Below are 16,826 nucleotides of genomic sequence, written 5' to 3' on the forward strand. Positions count from 1 at the left end.
GGAAAATGATTAGATTAGCTGTTCCCAAAACAACGTAAATTATCACATATCACACATAACATCACGTATTCTCAGCAGAAACCAACACATCAGATAATCCAAATCAACTCCAAGAAACCTTGTTCAGATTATCCGGAACTCCCCACCCATGCGTCTGACACGCCCTCTTATACGCCTGCACCGCCTCCCCAACTGTGTAATCACCAATTCCACCATTCAAAAGCCTCGCTGGCGCAGGATCCTGACTACACAGCGCCATCCGCACCTGCAGCAGTACACTCTCAATCGTAGCCGTCGGCAACCACCCCGTATTCGTAAGAAGCTCCATACACATCGCCCCGCCGGCAGTAACATGCCCACCACCACCATTCTGGAACGGTAGGAAACGGGGCCGAATAACGCGGACAAAGGGCGGTGCATGCGGGAATTTGGGCGGGAAGCGGAGTTCGAGGACGATGCTTTTTAGGTTGGCTTTTTTGAGATCCTGGGCTAACGGCAGGTCGGGGTCGAAGGAGTGCAGCTCGACGATCCATTGGTAGACAGTGTTGATGAGTTTGGGGTCGACGTACCAGCCCAGCGCGCCGGGGTATTCTCTGTTTTGGGTTTCGAGGGTGACCTTGAGGTGTTGCTGGAGGGCTTTCGTGGCGCTGCTCGATGCGTGTTTGGGATGGCTGAGGATGGGGAGTGTGGATTCGTCTAGGGTTCCTGGTACGAAGTCTGTTTTGGGGATAACGTCGACCGGCTCCTCATCCTCGGCGTCAGACAGGAGGATTTCTAGATCTTCGTACAAGGTGGCGACACTGGCGGTATCGTCGTCCTTGGCTGTAAGGTCAATCGTGGGGATCTCAGGCCCCGGTCCGGGTCTGGGTTCGGACTCGGGTTCGGGTTCAGGCTCATTATTCTTCGTCCGCCGCCGCTTCGGCTTTTTTGCAGTTGATTTAGGCGCAGCTCGCTTGGCAGGGGGGTTCTTCGCTTGCTTAGATGCAGGCGTCTCCTTCACAGGTTGCACTTTAGGAGTCTGGTCCACCTTGGACATTTGCCGCAACTGCTGTCCCCGTCCGCCGAGCTTCGACGTTGGCAAAGCCAAATTATGCCCTGTCGGCCCGACGACTGTGAGCGCAGGGTCCTGTTTGTAGACGAGAGATGCTGCAGGCGCTTTGGATGTGGGGGGAGCATTCTCGCACTTTACGAAGAGGTACCTCGGCTGAATCCAGTCCACTTGGCTAACGACGTAAACGTTACTCGCGTGCACGAAGTTCGTGGTCGCATTGACGACTTCGTTCAATGAAATGGCCATCGAGATCCGCAATTTGCTTTGCGGCCAGTCGTTGTACGCTGTGTAACCATATTGTTGGGAGTAGCCCGTGGAAGACGCAAAGTCTCTCGCCATGTAGACTCCATGACCGCAGGACCGACCGTTTGCTGTGTATTTGAAGTTCAGGCCCTCGCGGAGAATACTGTGCCAGTTACACAGGGGACTTCCGTGCCAGGTGAAGATCGATGGATGTTTCGGATTAGCTGTGTGCTTTCGTACGGCGCTCTCGAACTTCTGCTCTTTATCGGGTGCTCCTTGTACGAGTCGGAACTGGACATATCCTTCCATCCCAGGCACGAGATGCTCGGGGTTATCATCGCCGTCAAGCATGATAAATGACCGGTTCGATGCAACAATCCATCTGAGAATATCTAATGCCGCTGGGGAGATTAGGTCCTTCCATAGCGCAAGAGACCCTCCATCAGAGGCCATGTTGAGGTACTGAGTCATGGCCTCGAGGCTGGGTAGCGTATTGAGAATTAGTGGTATCACTCCTCGCTTCTCATTGTCGTCCAGTTTATCAAAGTTCTGGTCATAGATCACAAATTTCACGGTCCGTACTGTATCTTTCTTCCCTTTTTGCGACTCGCCTTTCTTTGGCCCCGCAACTAGATCGCTGTAGTTGATCGGAGACGAGATGTGGATAATTCGGTCGTCAATGAGCTGTACCCGGCTATGCCACTGGCCTTTGCCACTGGGCGGCATGTCCATGTAGTTGTAGAGGTATAGGTTGCTATCGTTTGCATTGGCATTGTTTGCATTAGTGTCCTTGTCGCTTTCGAACCCCATAATTGCAATCCAATCACCAACTTTAAGAGGAGGCCTCTCGTTATCATCAACACGAAGCTCCAGACTGGCAGAATTCAGCTCTGCAGTATAGAACGTTGCAGTGGGCTTGGGCCTCAGAGCCGGCTGCTGATTGGACGGGTTATAGTAGTTGCGTTCAAGGTTGGCTTTTATCGTCCATCCGAGCCCACCAGGAACTTTCATGCCAAGACCAGTAGGGAAGTCTTCGAGTCGACCAGACTTTGCCCTACAGTAGGTAAGACTGATGAGCAAATCGACTACATAGGGCTGCGACAGGATCTCGTATTCCAGACTAGGACCCATTCCCAAAGCCATGTACTGATATAGGCATAAATTATTTGAGCATACAAACGGTTTGAGGGCTTCGAATTCCGTGGAAACTCTGCAGTGGCAGACGAGGCAGAACTCGGTACACTTGACGAAATGGCGAAGAGTGAACTGCATGGCTAGCACCGGTAGTGAGAGTTGGGACTTGCCAAGGTTGCTATCGACAACATGATCAGCCATTAGTAGATCAGGAGTTCCGCTGCTCCAACTGTCCGGCTCGAAATACTCGTCCGACAGCTGATCCTCAAAATTTGAAGGTTTGCCTTGGAATTGGTGGGCATAGAGCTCTGCACCCGTCCATGAGAGACCGAGTTTCAATCTATAGCTGATAATGGTCAGAAGTCGTTCGTTGAGCAATGAATTGATCGCTCTATCGATAAACAACCGCCTTATGCCAGGACCTGAAGCACCACCTGGAGCACCAGACTCTGCAGGACCGTTTGACTGTTGCTGCTCGGCGGTTGAACCTTGAAAGACCCGGACAGCATCCTCATGGCTGGGCTTATATGAGGTGCAAAGACCAACATACATCTGGAGCAAAGGCATTCGATTCCCTACGTTGCGAAGAAGCTCTTCCAAATTCCGGTACGCGGACGGATAACGAAGGAGTAATACCAAGTACTCCGAAGGCTTGACATCCCAAGCCTGCATGGCATCTTCTGAGATCCCCAGCTTGGAAACACGGCAGGACACCACAATAATAACAGAGCCGGTCGCAATTCCGAGGTATCCCAGCTTAAAGCCTGCATTCTTGACAACGCGAAGATCACGCCGGAGCATTGATCGTGCCTCGGCTGCAGGCTTCATCGAGGCTAAGACATGACCGTCGCTAGTTGCTTCCCATTCCTCATCTTCATAATCGTATTCAACCTCGTCATCACTGCCGATCTTCTCCAAGCTGTCTGATAAGGAATCCTCTCCGTAAATGGCGCTCTGGACAACTTGGCTAACGGTAGCGAGGAGTCTGGCTATCGATACTCCCTCGAGCAAGGGCTGCACGCCCTCTACGGCGGCTGTAATTTCCTTGGGGACGTCATCGGAGGTTGTGAAGACGAAGTAGCTATGTAATCGGGGGTAGTCGCTGGAGTCTAGGAGGATACCAGTTGGTTAGCTATATCCCGTCATAGTATGGTGCTATCACTCACCTGATACCACGGCCTGAAACTCGATCTTGATGCTCTCCGCACGATGAAAAAACCTGAACGCAATCGACCCGTCGTTGTCTCCCGCCTTGATGTTACTCAGATAGGGAAACTGTGCGTTGGCTGCTTGGCGCAGATCGCGCTGAAAATCCTTCCGAGGCATATTTGAATACTACCACAGCGCTGATAGCTCGAAAATCATTAAGAAGCTGCTTTCCGCAGTTGACAGAATCTTCACACCTGACATCAAGGTGTATAGGTGAAATGTTGAGGTCATGAGGAGTTCAGGTGATGAGGCTTTTATCTACAGGCACCAAAGAATCTCTTCGCTATTCAAGCGTCATCCATTAGCAAACAAAGCCATTTTTAAGGATCATGGAGATGACCGTTTGTCTTTGTCGACGGTGGTTACACAGGATTACGCTGAGGAGAATTGAGGTTTGTGCATGCAGCATGATAACCAGGTGTACAGGCTGCACATCCAGTAATGCCGATGGCAGATGCTTCTGTATTGCAATAAATGCAACTTTAGAAGTTCTGTACTTGAATTCATTTCTCAAACCCCTCATTGTTGTGTATTTTTTTTTTTTTTTGGATGACGTTGGAGTCATCACGGAATGCAGATCAAGCCGTACCGCAATACTTCCCAATTGGGTAAGTAGGGCTTGAATGTAGGGCTCAACTTCCCCAATTGGCCCGCATTCCTGTAAATATACCGCTTCAACTGCACCCAACGCCAGGCAAAATGCGTGATAATCCGGGGACAGCAGATATAATGTCAAAGTCAAAGGCCGCAAAACCGGGTGCTTATGCTTATGGCGACAATGCCTGGCCTTAACGGCGCCCCCCTTCTAGGACTCAACTCAAGTTGGCCACCAAGGCGTGGGTGATGGCTCAACTACAACTCTACGGTATTCCGTTCAAGAAGTCTGACACAGGACTTGATTTGAAGGTTGCCCTCCAAACGGCTGTGAATGCCGGAAAGGTTTGGCTTCTACTTTTCTTTTCCTTCCTTTTCTGTTTTTTTTTTGGGAGGGGGGGGGGGGGTACTTTATGGCACGGGAGCTAACTTGGTGCAAATGCGACAGTGCTCCACCGTCTACTGCTTTAGAAGCCCAAATATCCCAGCAGTTTCGACAACGAGTGGAGTTTATAAAGAAGCCGTATTGAAGAGGCGAGCGGAGGTATTTTCACATCTAGAATCTCCCACGATAGAAGCCGCATATGACCCAGATCTGTTCCTGGCCTGTCCGCAGACAAAGAAAAGCAAAAGGATTCTCTCTTTCTCAGATACTGTCGGCCGGGGCTTACAAGGACAATTCGCAAGATCTCAGGCCTCACGATACGCGAACCGCGCGGACGAGAAGTATATCGCGATGTCTCGGTAGTCGTGGGCTGGGAAGAGCGCTTCGAACGTGCAATATACGGCCTTTTCGCAGAGATATCGAACCATGACCAACAAACAATTTGTCATTCCGATGGTGGAAGCAAATCTCGATATTCACCGTTTTATGGCGAAATACTTTCTGGATGGACTGGGAGGAAAACCTGATCCAAAGAAGACACTGAAGCCTATCACACTGTATTCATTCCTCAAAAACGAATGGAAGGCTCGAGCAGCATTTGAATTTATTCCGGAACTTCATGTTAGTCATGCTAGGGACTGTTTTCATAAATACACATTTGTTGGATGGGATCTCAACAAGGTATTCCATCAAGTACCCAAGATCGAAGGCGAGAGGGCACAGGAGGAGGCCAGACAGGAATGCTATTGGCTTTTTCGACCGATTCACTCGGAGCTCTACGGCAAGATATGGAAGTAGGCTCAGATGACTCGGACTTGGACAGCGACTGGGGTGACTATGGGTCCTCATGCGGCGGGAAACGCAAAGCAAAACCAGCTTCCCCAGGGCAGGCGTTGAAGCGCCGTTTATGAGAAATTCCAAAGCCCAACCGGATATATCTGCTGTGAGGTGGAAGGGGAAAAAGGTAAGAGGGAGATCCAGTTGTACGATGATTCGAACGGTACCCACATTGGTCACCTGGATTCCGACCCTTCAATGGCGACTGCCAGCAATGAATTGGTTTATCTGGAGTATTTGGTGAGGAAAAGGTACAGTTCTCGGTCTATAAGTGCGCAGGTGCGGCATCCATGACATCGGAAGATTGGAGGCATTTTTGTGCAGAACGGTTCAATTACGAGTCGAGAGCATGGTGGGGCGGATGGTAGTGTCTGAACCATCAAGGTAGCTGATCTTGTAGATGTATTCAAAAGCTTTGTTAGGTTATGATAATGCTCTATAGCAGTTAACTGGCTATACTGCAAGTACAGACCTCTTTAGGAACGGACCGGGGACACATCGGAGTTCCGATTGACTGTCAGCACTCTGCATGACCGGGAACCATATCGGCCGTAATATAGCCAATAAACGTTGTCATCGAGACTCCTAAAATCTGGGGAATACCCCACTGTCATCGTCGGACGGAATTAAAACGGAGTTAAGCCCGGATGGAGTATGATGCAATGCACAGGTCCGGGCCACGACCTAAGATATAAAAGCGAGCGTCCTCCCAACTCTAGCACTCATAAGCAATTGATCTATCAATCTCAAGTACTTCATAATGTCTCAACCACTCCTCAGCCGCTACCGCCAACTCGCCCCGACGGCCTCCGTCCGGGTCTCCCCACTATGCCTCGGAGCCATGACCTTCGGCACCGCTAACAGCGAACGCTACGGCCAATGCAGCAAAGAATCTGCTTTCGAAATCCTAGACTACTTCTACAACCAAGGCGGCAACTTCATCGACACCGCCAACACCTACCGCGAAGAGCAGTCGGAAATCTGGCTGGGCGAATGGCTCGCGTCGAGAAAAAACCGCGATGAGATGGTGATTGCGACCAAGTATACTACTGGGTACCAAAATCATCATAAGGGGAAGATTCAGGCGAATTACGGTGGAAATGGGACGAAGTCGATGCGTGTGTCGATTGAGGCTTCGCTGCGCAAGTTGCAGACGGATTATATTGATTTGTTTTATGTGCATTGGTGGGATTATACGGTTTCGATTCCTGAGGTGATGCATAGCTTAAACGATCTTATTGTGTCGGGTAAGGTGCTGTATTTGGGTATCTCGGATGCTCCGGCGTGGGTGGTTTCAAAGGCCAACCAGTACGCTCGCGACCATGGCTTGCGGCAGTTTGTCGTGTACCAGGGCATGTGGAACGCTGCGATGCGCGACTTTGAGCGGGACATCATCCCCATGTGTCGCGACGAGGGAATGGGTCTTTGTCCGTACGGTGTCTTGAACCAGGGTCGCTTCCAGACTGAGGAAGGATTCAAGGAGCGCGAGAAGAAGAACGATGGTCGAAACTTCATCCCTCTTTCTCAACATGATCGGAATGTCTCTCGTGTCTTGGAAGACGTATCGAAAGCCAAGGGTGTTGAACTGCTTCAAGTTGCTCTGGCGTACGTTTTCCAGAAAACGCCCTACGTCTTCCCCATCGTCGGTGCTCGGAAGGTCGACCATATCCGGGGCGTCGTCCCTGCCTCTGGAATTTCTTTGTCGGAGGAAGAGGTGCAGAAAATCGAGTCTGCTTATGAGTTTGATCCTGGATTCCCGCATACTTTCCTCAGCGGTACATTGTTCAGCGATGGACCTCCAAAAGGTGGTTACGGCCCAGGTGATGTGTGGTTGACCAAGGCTCTAGGGACTTTCGATTGGGTTGAGCCTTCGAAGCCAATTACCTCGCAGAAATAAATATTAAATAGTTTCTATTGTATATAACTAGCTATTGAAGAAGATGAGATTGTTGTTTGAGCAATATACCATCTGTGACAAACGAATGATGATCCATCAATAGCAACCAAGCCGTCCGTGCATCGTCAATTTGTATGACTTTCCCTGATTGAGTATGCTTCAGTGCTTCCAATTATCGACACAATCAATCTCATTACTCAAAAATTCCAGATCACTCCATGACTCTTCAGAACCACTTGGTGGTGTTTCAGATGAGACTTCATGGCCAGGCGCTAATCCTGAGGTATCCGAAGGATCAGTCCACACTATTCTAGTTTGAATTGGTGGGCTTGTAGAGCATTCGTCCTCACAGACAGTCTCATCAGTAGCAAATGACTTATCATTGAGATTTTTAGCAACAGAGAGATGTATTCGTGGTGATGACATAGACTGCCACGTTTGATGACATCTCTATATTGCGCTATATTATCAAGTGATGTAAATATCACTTGCTAGGTACATAGGCCATTACAGATAAGCAATTGGACCGAAAGGAAGAGCTGCATCAATCCGTTGCGCCAACTTCCTCGAAGAGACCTCCAGACCAGCCCTTTCACGTCGAAACAAATTCGCGCTTGACCACAGATTCAATCCCGGGCCCAGCAGGAAAAATGGACAGGTCTGCGGCACTCTGCTCTCCGCTTGACAGTTGTGACCCGAAGCATTATCGCTTCGCAGCCCATTCTTCACAAGGCTCTTCAAAGGGCCCTTCAATGGCAGCATCCCCCACCTCTTTTTCTGTAACTTGAGATCTTGCTGGAGGTATAGCAACACCGCAGTTCGAAGCAAAAACTTGTCAAACTCTCGTGTCTTCCCGAAGAACTGCATAGATTCGTCTCTTTCGTGCGTTTCTCTTTCGCCACTGCAATCGCCTGGAATTCGCCGGTGTAGATATAGTGGACGATAGTGTGGGCAATGTCTTCTGATATCCCCTCCAACTTCACGACCTGTCTCTTCCCGGTCCTGGAAGACTGCTGGAGGCAATTCAGTTTTGGGAATTTCTTGAGAAGGCGCTTGGGACCATATACAAATGGCTTGCTGCACCGAATCGAAGGGCTACTGGCTCATCCCTATGCCGACTGCGAGAAACAGTGTAATGGTAGGTTCCTAATTTGCGTCTGGCCTTAAGCAACTCAAGATGAAGTCGGTTGTTTGTATTCGGTAACACGGTCATCACTAAGACTATCATCTCCAGCCATGCTAGTGGCCACTTGATAGTCTCTCATTGGTATTGAGTATTGAGAGTGAACTTTCTTTGCGAGAAGAAGGGATAAAGGTAGTGAGAGAGTATTGGTGGGACTGTCGAGCGAAAACAAACGTTACTTGGCAGAGACGTCGCGTCCTGGAAAGTGAATGAGCATGATACAAATGCATCAATCAATGGAAACATATTGCTTAAAGTACTCTATAAACTTATCGTTCTTGGATAAGTCGCAGGTCCTTCTCAAAAGCAGAGGCTATTTTTTGCGTAGATAACCCAAATAGTCGTAGCTTTGATCCTTCGATGTGAGAGGCCGGACTTGCTGCGCTATTCAGATAATCTGAAAGATGTCGACTCTGTCTTCAAAGCGTCCAATGGATATAGCTTGTTAATACAGAGGACAATGGTAAAAGCGAGCTAGACAAGGCTCACGAAGATCTGGGCTGATTATATCCTGTAATATCATCCTTATCACAGATATATCCAGAGGTCGGGCGGTTACTTGGGTTTGTGGTTGGTGTACTTCGTCCCGTAAGACGGCGGATAGATGTGCGATCCCCCATTGTTCTTAAAGAACAGGATGTTGGAGATCAAAGATGAGAGACAAGTGGTAAAGTGAATTTCCAACTTGGCAGATAAGTAACAAGGATATACATGCACTGCAGAAACAACATATACTAGCAACCCAAGCGTGCTCGTTTGAAAATTATCTTGACAATTGAAATTCCCTTCCTAAGATTTTCTAGCTACACAAATTCCCCAGGTTTGCGAATTCGAAACGGACTACCACGCGAAACGACCGTAGCAATATGCAATCAACCTCGCCAAGCTCCATCCTCCAGCCTTCAAAGGTTTCCCGAGAACTTATTCCTTATCCTCTTCCTGGGGTTTTCCGAGAAGCTACCCCTACGCTTCAAAATCTCTCCGCCGGTGGAAGGCTGTCCAAAGTAATCGACCCCAAGCACTGGCGATAGCCCAACAGGATCGGGTTTGACATAAGGCTCTGATCCAATCGGCGTAGGAGCTCGGGAGATAGAGCATAGCTCAAAACAGCGTTCCATCGCGGGAAACCCTTCACGAAGACTGTTTTCAGGGACAGACTGGATGTGATTCCATGGCTTAGACTTCGAAGGCTCCCACAAAGATACCATAATTTGCACCATGAGCTTGTCCAATTCGAGATCCCCTCCCAGACACCCCAGAAACTCTCTTCTCTCAAAAATGGTCGCGTCTGCACGAAAAGCATTCCGAAGTCTTTTTATAATGTGGAAGTATAATCCACCATCCCACCATGGCACACTGCTGAACAGCGTCTTAACCAAGTTGAGGGTTTGATAGATATCAACTGAGTTTGCAAAACGTTCCATATGCCCAGCAGCAATTCTCTGCAGATGAGGAATTTCTAAATTGGCAGCGGCACAGTAAACCAAGACACTTCGCTTGTATTCCGTCTGACGTTTGTGCGCAGTCCCTGACTGCCGCAAGGTTTGGTACTCTCCGGTATACAGATAATGGACAATGGTGTGGCCAATGTCTTCATCAATCTCCTCAAGCCAGATGATTGGATCCGCCATAGGCTTCAGACGAGTTGCTAGTTCTTGTACCTTCTTAACAAGGCATGTGGGTACTGAGTAACTCTCCTTACGTTTGCCGAACTGGAGCTTCACGAGTCCATCTTCACACCTATAGGAACTACCGAATTTTCTGTCGTTAGTACATTGATGGCTTTACATCACGGCACGTACTCACGAGAAATCGGGTTGGGAGTATTCAGTGACTTCGTCACTATGATCTTTGCGTTCCAGTATTTGTCCATTGTTTTGAGCACCTTTGCCGGTATGGCTACCGGTAGTCCAGCTGCGCTGCATCGTCTCTCAAGGCTTGGTTTAGGGGATTGTGACTCAGGAGAAAAGACGTAATAGTAGAAGAATGGCATAGAGTACATATATATAACGAATCTCTCGCTTTGTCCGGCAATACATGATTCAAAGACAACCAGGAGTGAAACAAGCAAGACTTCAGTTGATTGTTCCATTCTTTCTTTCAACAACACACAATGTTTTACTCCATTTATATTGGATAACGATATCCCAAAGACAGACATCTCGGATCCAACAAATCTCAGACACGACTGTAGTTACAGTATTGCCGCATGCAACCAAAGACTTCATTCAATTGCAACCCTTCGCAAGCGCTAATGGCCTCTGTAGTACAGGTCAAAAGATACAATCCAAGAGGAGAGGCGGCTTAGTCGTAAAGCATCACTCGCCACGTCATCTCTTAGGAAGATGCTTTTTACGAAGAGATTCTAATATCTCTCTCCATTTCATCACGTACTTATTCCAAGGTCTCGCGGCAATATGCCCGCTCCATATCCTGGGCTAGGTACTTCCGGAACCCCTGATCAGAGTCGTTGTACGGATTAAAATAGTTTATGAACCAGTATCTCTTGAAGGAATAGCGGTTCACCCGACGCGTATTCATGATTATTCTTGGTTTCCAGTATGCCGTTTGCAGGGACATATTGGAAAGGCAATTTGTTCGACCTACTCACCGCTGGGCAGCGAAAGTTGACGATAATGTGCTCGTGCCATCACCACAGCTAGAATTTCCCGAACCCATTACCTGCCTCAGGAGGGCTAGGTTCGAAATGGTTTAAGAAAGGTTCCGTCACGAAGAAATGCTCGTCGAAATGCGACGCAGCCATTATCATCGTCTCAAGGTACATCCAGTACTCAGCGTCGGCTGAAAGTATGCGCCACACCCCCTGGGCTATATCAAAGATTTGGTAGATGTGAACTGCATCACTAAGGAATTTCATCCTCTTCATCGCTTCTTCTCCCAGACGCCTAATATCAAACTCCCGTGTAGTGGCATATGCAAGTACACTGTGCTGAACTTTCCAGGACGCCCATTTGGGCATTGATGGGTCTCGAAGCTCAGTTTGTTACTACTTTGTTAGCCGCAAAATCAGGCGAAATGGCTCACGAAGGTCCTGGCTGGGGCTGGGTAATGGCACTGGCACTCTCTTCAACAACCATAAAGCCGCCATTGCTCTCGTCGGTGTTTGCTGTCGCTTCGCTAGTAGAGCTACTGCTGGAGTCTTTGCGGTCTCTCATTTTCATTTTGATTCCGCGTTAATGAAAGCGAGGGAATTTGGAAGAGTGTGTTTATATAATAAAGGGCCGACGTTATGTTCCTTTATTACATGACTATGAGATATAGAGTTCGATGACAAAGGTAAACATCTACTTACCCCTGAGAAACGCATTCTTTCGGGAATTAGATACATTCGAGTGGCTTTGTTTGTTCAACTGTTTCTTCGAGATGTTGAGTCGCTTCTGACTTCCTAGGAACTGAAATATCACGATAAGAACGAGAACCAAGTAAGCCATGCACGTGTGCCAGCTTGATGCAATCTTATGCTATTTGCATGTCAAATGGCTAACTGAATTGCTGTTGATTGAAAGCAGATTATCTTCGACGCTCTGATACAATCCACCGAGACTATGAATTCTTTCGACTAGGACCAACACCGTCCATAATAACGTCCAAATCTTTCTCAGTGCCCTTCCACGTCTCTTCAACGATCTCACGACGCGTCGGGCTGCGAATCTGGAAATCCGCCTTGAAAGAAACCGGCTTCGACACAGCGGCATCGACCATCCCATACGGGTCGACCTCGACCTTCTTCCCATTCTCATACGCATACCCGATATCATACGCCCACAGGACACGAGTGACAATCATTTGCATTGAATTCATGGCGATATGTCTTCCCGTGCAGACGCGTCGTCCGAATCCGAATCCATCGAGCGGTAATTTGGGGTTCTCAATCCAGCGCTCTGGTTTGAAACTGGTGGGGTTTTCGAAGACTTCTTCATCCAAAGACAGGGCCCAGTGGTTCGGTAAGATAGTGGCGCCTTTAGGGATATGATAGCCCATATATTCATCGTCTTGGGTGACAGCATGGGGAATACCGAGAGGTGCAAGGGGACGCCATCGCATGACTTCCATCAGAAACGCATTGACATATGGAAGATTGGGTATGTCGTCGAATGTGGGCAACCGAACGGCTCCGACGACATCGTCAATCTCCTGTTGCGCCTTGCAGACGGCGTTTGGATATAGAACACAAGCAAGCACGAAGTAGTCCAAGGTTCCCGCAGTGGTATCGCTGCCTGCCTCGTATAGAACACCGATAATGTACGCCAATTCCGCGTCGGATAACCCCTTTGCCTCTTTAATCCTTTTCATATCCTTGCTCCAGTTCCATGATCGAGCACTCTCAGCCTTTTTCATATTGTCCCCAAACAGAGTGGCCTCCCGATGATGATACTCATCTCCAAGACCCTTCCACGAAGCCAAAAACCGCGGAAGATAATTCAACACCGGGAATATATCCACCATCCACTTCCCAGGGGCCTGCTTCTCCGCCAGATTTGTCATGAGCTCATCGATTTCGCGAACTTCATGCTCGTCTCCCCGAGGCATGCGTTTTCCATACGCCAACGAAAAGATCAAACTCGACGACATACGATGGAAGCTCTCGCTGAAATCATTCGACGATAAGAGGTCATAGACGACCTGGCGAGTCTCGACATCTTGCAACGCACAGTATCTCTGCGATAGGGTGGGGTTCAGAAATTCGGCTTGGATCCGGTGCTGCGTTCTCCATTGCCGGCCGTATGGCATGAAGACGATCCCTAAGCCCTTAGTGATACATTCGCCTGCGATGATGGACCGGGGACGGGAGCTGTAGATGGCGCTGCGTTTGTCGAGCAAGTTGTGTGCGATCTGGTGGCTTCCCAGCGATATGAATGTTTGAGGTCCTAATTTGAAGCTGATGATGGGTCCGTACACTTTGTGCCATTTTTCGAACCCAAGCCATGGTCTTGACGGGGGAACTTGGTGGAGGTTGCCGATGAAAGGCACTGATTGGGGCCCGGGAGGCAACTGGATGCGTTTTCGTGTGAACAGAATGTACATTACCAACAGGATACTGAGCAGAGCGAGGCCTAACATGGTTAACAGATGAGACTAGTTACGACAAACTTGTTGGAGATATATTGCAGGTCCCGAGCGACGGGCCCATTTAATACCATCGCACTGCGAACGGACGACAAGATCCTTATATTCATACCGAGGAAGAGAATAACCTCTCACTTCGGAAGTGGAGAGGGTCTTTAGGGCCGGCCGTCAAAAGTACCGGGGCCACCTCGTGCGAGTGCAGAAACGGGTGTGGTGAACGATCGACCATTTCCACCGAACCACAACGTGTGACGATCGAGCTCAGTCCCCAATCCCGTCGCTTCCATATACCATGAATGAGGAGGTCATGCAGAAATCGCAATATAAAACTAGTGGGTCCATTCCCTCGGGTGTGATGAAGCTGCAGTAGCGGCCTGTCATCCAGTGTGACAGCTATTCTGATTGACCCGTTTTCCTTAAGCAAATTGTCTTATATGAAGAAGCCGACTAGCCTATCAGATGTACATATCCAACAGTCGTGCATATATATAAACCGGGTAATCCGACACCCATGCTAATCATCCAGGAAAGGCAGAGCATCCCACCCCTCTTCAGGGTTCTCCTCCGCACGACATCGTTCGCATTGACATGTGAAAGAAAACTGTTCCCGGAGGTGTTTCCGTCGCGTGCTGATGTCCACGTCACCAAACAGGTCCATGTACGATATACAGCATTCTTCTCCGGGCGCGATATCCCGCGATGCAGTGAAGACCATTCGCCCGTGATCGTCGGGTTTATGTGTAATCTGTGCTGTTATTATCGGTCATTTTCAAATCGACATGTGAGGACTAACATTAGGACAACATGAGTGATTTGCTATCGAGGAGCGAGGGTATATCGCTGCGCCGTATTGTTCCCCTCGGTCAGACATCGAAGCAAGCCCTGTCGCTTTGGGATAAAGGCCGAAGGAATTCGATTCTTGTTGGCAGATAAGTGTCAAAATACTGTCAGGGCTCAGAAGGATATTTCGCAACGATGGATCAGCGCAAATGTATTTCTCGACCAGCGATTGCCAATGCAGCAGATCCGCTTCGGGCCATAGTTTTCGATTGTCGCAGAGTTCCGTCATTGCCGTCCATCCGCTGGAAAACTTTTCTTTTGACATCGACATAGAAGACCCTTGTTTCTTTTCCTCATATCGCGCCGCTAATACCCGGACAATCAACCAAAGCACTCCGAAGTAATACTCTCCCTCGTCCTCGCGAAGCGATGGCGCATACCCCCTCAACCACTCACACTCCAACCCATGCCGAATCCTATCGGCATCCCGACACCCAACATCACACCAAACAACTTCAACCGCACATCGATTCGAACAACCAATCCGTCCAACACGCGGGATCTTGCGCCGACAATCCCCATTACTGCAAAGAACTTCGTCACTGTGCGCAGGATCATCAACTACTGGAATCGCGGCGTACGGCGGGTCTACCACGAGCACATCGCCTGCTTTTACCGGCGCTGTGGCGTGGAGTTGTCGTCCTTTGTCCGGGTCGTAGCTTTGCGAGATGTGAGGGTGCACATGGCTTTGTTTTGCGGTGGGTGTGGTGCTCTTGGGTTGCAGGCCGATTGCCATTTTACGTCGTACGCTGGTGGTGACGGAGGATGCGGTGCGAGTGTGGGTGCTTTCGATTGACGACGGGAATGGCGTCTTTTTAGCACAGGCTTACTCAGGTGCGGGTTCTGGGTCGGTATACGGTGGGTGGTCCCCATTGGACGGATCAATCGCCACGGCTTGGGTTCCGGAGATCTACTCCGTTAAAAGGCATCGAACATGTTCTCACCGATATAAGGGATTCATGTCAGGGACAGTGGCCGTGCATGATGTCGGGAGGCGTGCTCTATACCGACATCGCTATTGGTGCTCATTAGTGATGCTACGGGAGACGAGCAGATGTGCATTACCGGCCCTTACAACGAGTGCGCATGCACTACCTAGCTAATGATATTATTGAGTTGCTGTACTATGTAGATTGAAGGAAAGAGCGTACTATCTTCAAGTTGTCTGTCAAATCTCTCTAGCTGACCGGTCACCCGAAATTCCGGTGAAAATCTCTTCAAAAACACTGACTTCCGCATACTCATTGTAGACAATCTGATTGGCCAATTCGGGTGTTGTGCAGAATGCTTAATTGCCAATCATGGAATATTGGAACTTTTTATTGGTTAGATTTCGCGTAATTCTATGTTTAGATTTGGTCCACTTTCTTGGTGTCTGTGGACTATGATTGGTTTGTTCTGGATCGCTACTGGGATATTCGCATTGCCGAGTCTACGGAAATGGCAGAAATGAGTAAGGAAGAGGTGGGTTTTCATTAAAAACAGTTTTGTAGATATTTAGGCGTATCTATATGAAGTTCACAGGCTATGCACTGGGATATTCCACATACAGAAACTGCTGTGCCATGCCCAACGGGACCAGGATATATATCCTCAGTCAATTTAGGGCTATTTGATCGAAGGGATATCGACATCTGGTTTGCTATTTCATTTCGGTATCTTTTTCAGAAAAATTATACATAAAATAATCAGCAAAGTAATCTCTCTGCCAGTGGTGGCATCTACCGGTGCGCCGGTAATCTAGTCCGATACGGAGATGGGTACGGTTGGGATTGATTCTCATAGCGGGAAGATGGAACCCAGGGAAGATATACTGTCATCCAGTCTTCTATCCCTCGTCATATAAGGATAACCACCGGCCAAGAAGGAACGCGAATTAACGTATATCACTACAGGCTCCGAAAAGGCTATATAAAAGCATCTCACTATTGATATACTCTTTCGCGTCATCTCCTTACGCCTCGAGCATGACTGTTTCAGTTTACGCTACCTTTATTCCGTGGCAACATAGCATGACGTATTTTAACGTCTCATTTGGTTCTACGCGTATGTGTACATTAGGCTTGCTTACTTGCGTCCACCATGGACAAGAGCTGTGCATGCACCTTCTGATACGGGTACACGAGGTATTTACGTGCTTTCCTCGTTCCCAAATGAGCATGCCTAGAGCCTAGAGTATTGGCATTATGCTTTCTACCTCGGAAGTATTGTGTTGAGCTTACAGTCAGATGAGACATAACGGGGGTTACTGGAAAGTGCAGTATCCGAGTATCGTACTTAAAAAGGTTTCGTAGCGTACGAGTATCGGCGGAAGCAACTGACATTTTTAGATTATTCACCAGTCAGAAATTGCTCTACAAATATC

The 16,826-nt window shown here is 48.7% G+C and overlaps 5 protein-coding genes across 5 annotated transcripts; 1 reads left to right on the top strand and 4 right to left on the bottom strand.

The window, feature by feature from the left end:
* Positions 1-103: 103 nt before the first annotated feature.
* ACHE_40077A (putative ubiquitin conjugating enzyme) lies at positions 104-3,754 on the bottom strand (the record flags this gene model as incomplete). The annotated part of the gene is made up of 2 exons (XM_043278236.1): positions 104-3,537; positions 3,595-3,754. The coding sequence occupies 2 exons, from the start codon at positions 3,752-3,754 to the stop codon at positions 104-106; spliced, it is 3,594 nt and encodes a 1,197-aa protein (XP_043136035.1).
* Positions 3,755-6,213: 2,459 nt separating this feature from the next.
* On the top strand, positions 6,214-7,350 carry ACHE_40078S (aldo/keto reductase; the record flags this gene model as incomplete). Its single annotated transcript, XM_043278237.1, has 1 exon — positions 6,214-7,350. One exon carries the CDS (start codon positions 6,214-6,216, stop codon positions 7,348-7,350), a length of 1,137 nt encoding a protein of 378 aa, XP_043136036.1.
* A 2,085-nt stretch (positions 7,351-9,435) lies between these two features.
* On the bottom strand, positions 9,436-10,458 carry ACHE_40079A (uncharacterized protein; the record flags this gene model as incomplete). Its single annotated transcript, XM_043278238.1, has 2 exons — positions 9,436-10,273; positions 10,340-10,458. 2 exons carry the CDS (start codon positions 10,456-10,458, stop codon positions 9,436-9,438), a joined length of 957 nt encoding a protein of 318 aa, XP_043136037.1.
* Positions 10,459-12,097: 1,639 nt separating this feature from the next.
* ACHE_40080A (cytochrome P450) lies at positions 12,098-13,615 on the bottom strand (the record flags this gene model as incomplete). The annotated part of the gene is made up of 1 exon (XM_043278239.1): positions 12,098-13,615. The coding sequence occupies one exon, from the start codon at positions 13,613-13,615 to the stop codon at positions 12,098-12,100; it is 1,518 nt and encodes a 505-aa protein (XP_043136038.1).
* Positions 13,616-14,135: 520 nt separating this feature from the next.
* On the bottom strand, positions 14,136-15,197 carry ACHE_40081A (SET domain-containing protein; the record flags this gene model as incomplete). The annotated part of the gene is made up of 2 exons (XM_043278240.1): positions 14,136-14,366; positions 14,415-15,197. 2 exons carry the CDS (start codon positions 15,195-15,197, stop codon positions 14,136-14,138), a joined length of 1,014 nt encoding a protein of 337 aa, XP_043136039.1.
* Between the last annotated feature and the right edge of the window lie 1,629 nt (positions 15,198-16,826).

The sequence above is a fragment of the Aspergillus chevalieri genome, chromosome 4 (genome assembly GCF_016861735.1).
Source record: "Aspergillus chevalieri M1 DNA, chromosome 4, nearly complete sequence".
In the NCBI taxonomy this organism is placed as follows: Eukaryota; Fungi; Ascomycota; class Eurotiomycetes; order Eurotiales; family Aspergillaceae; genus Aspergillus; species Aspergillus chevalieri.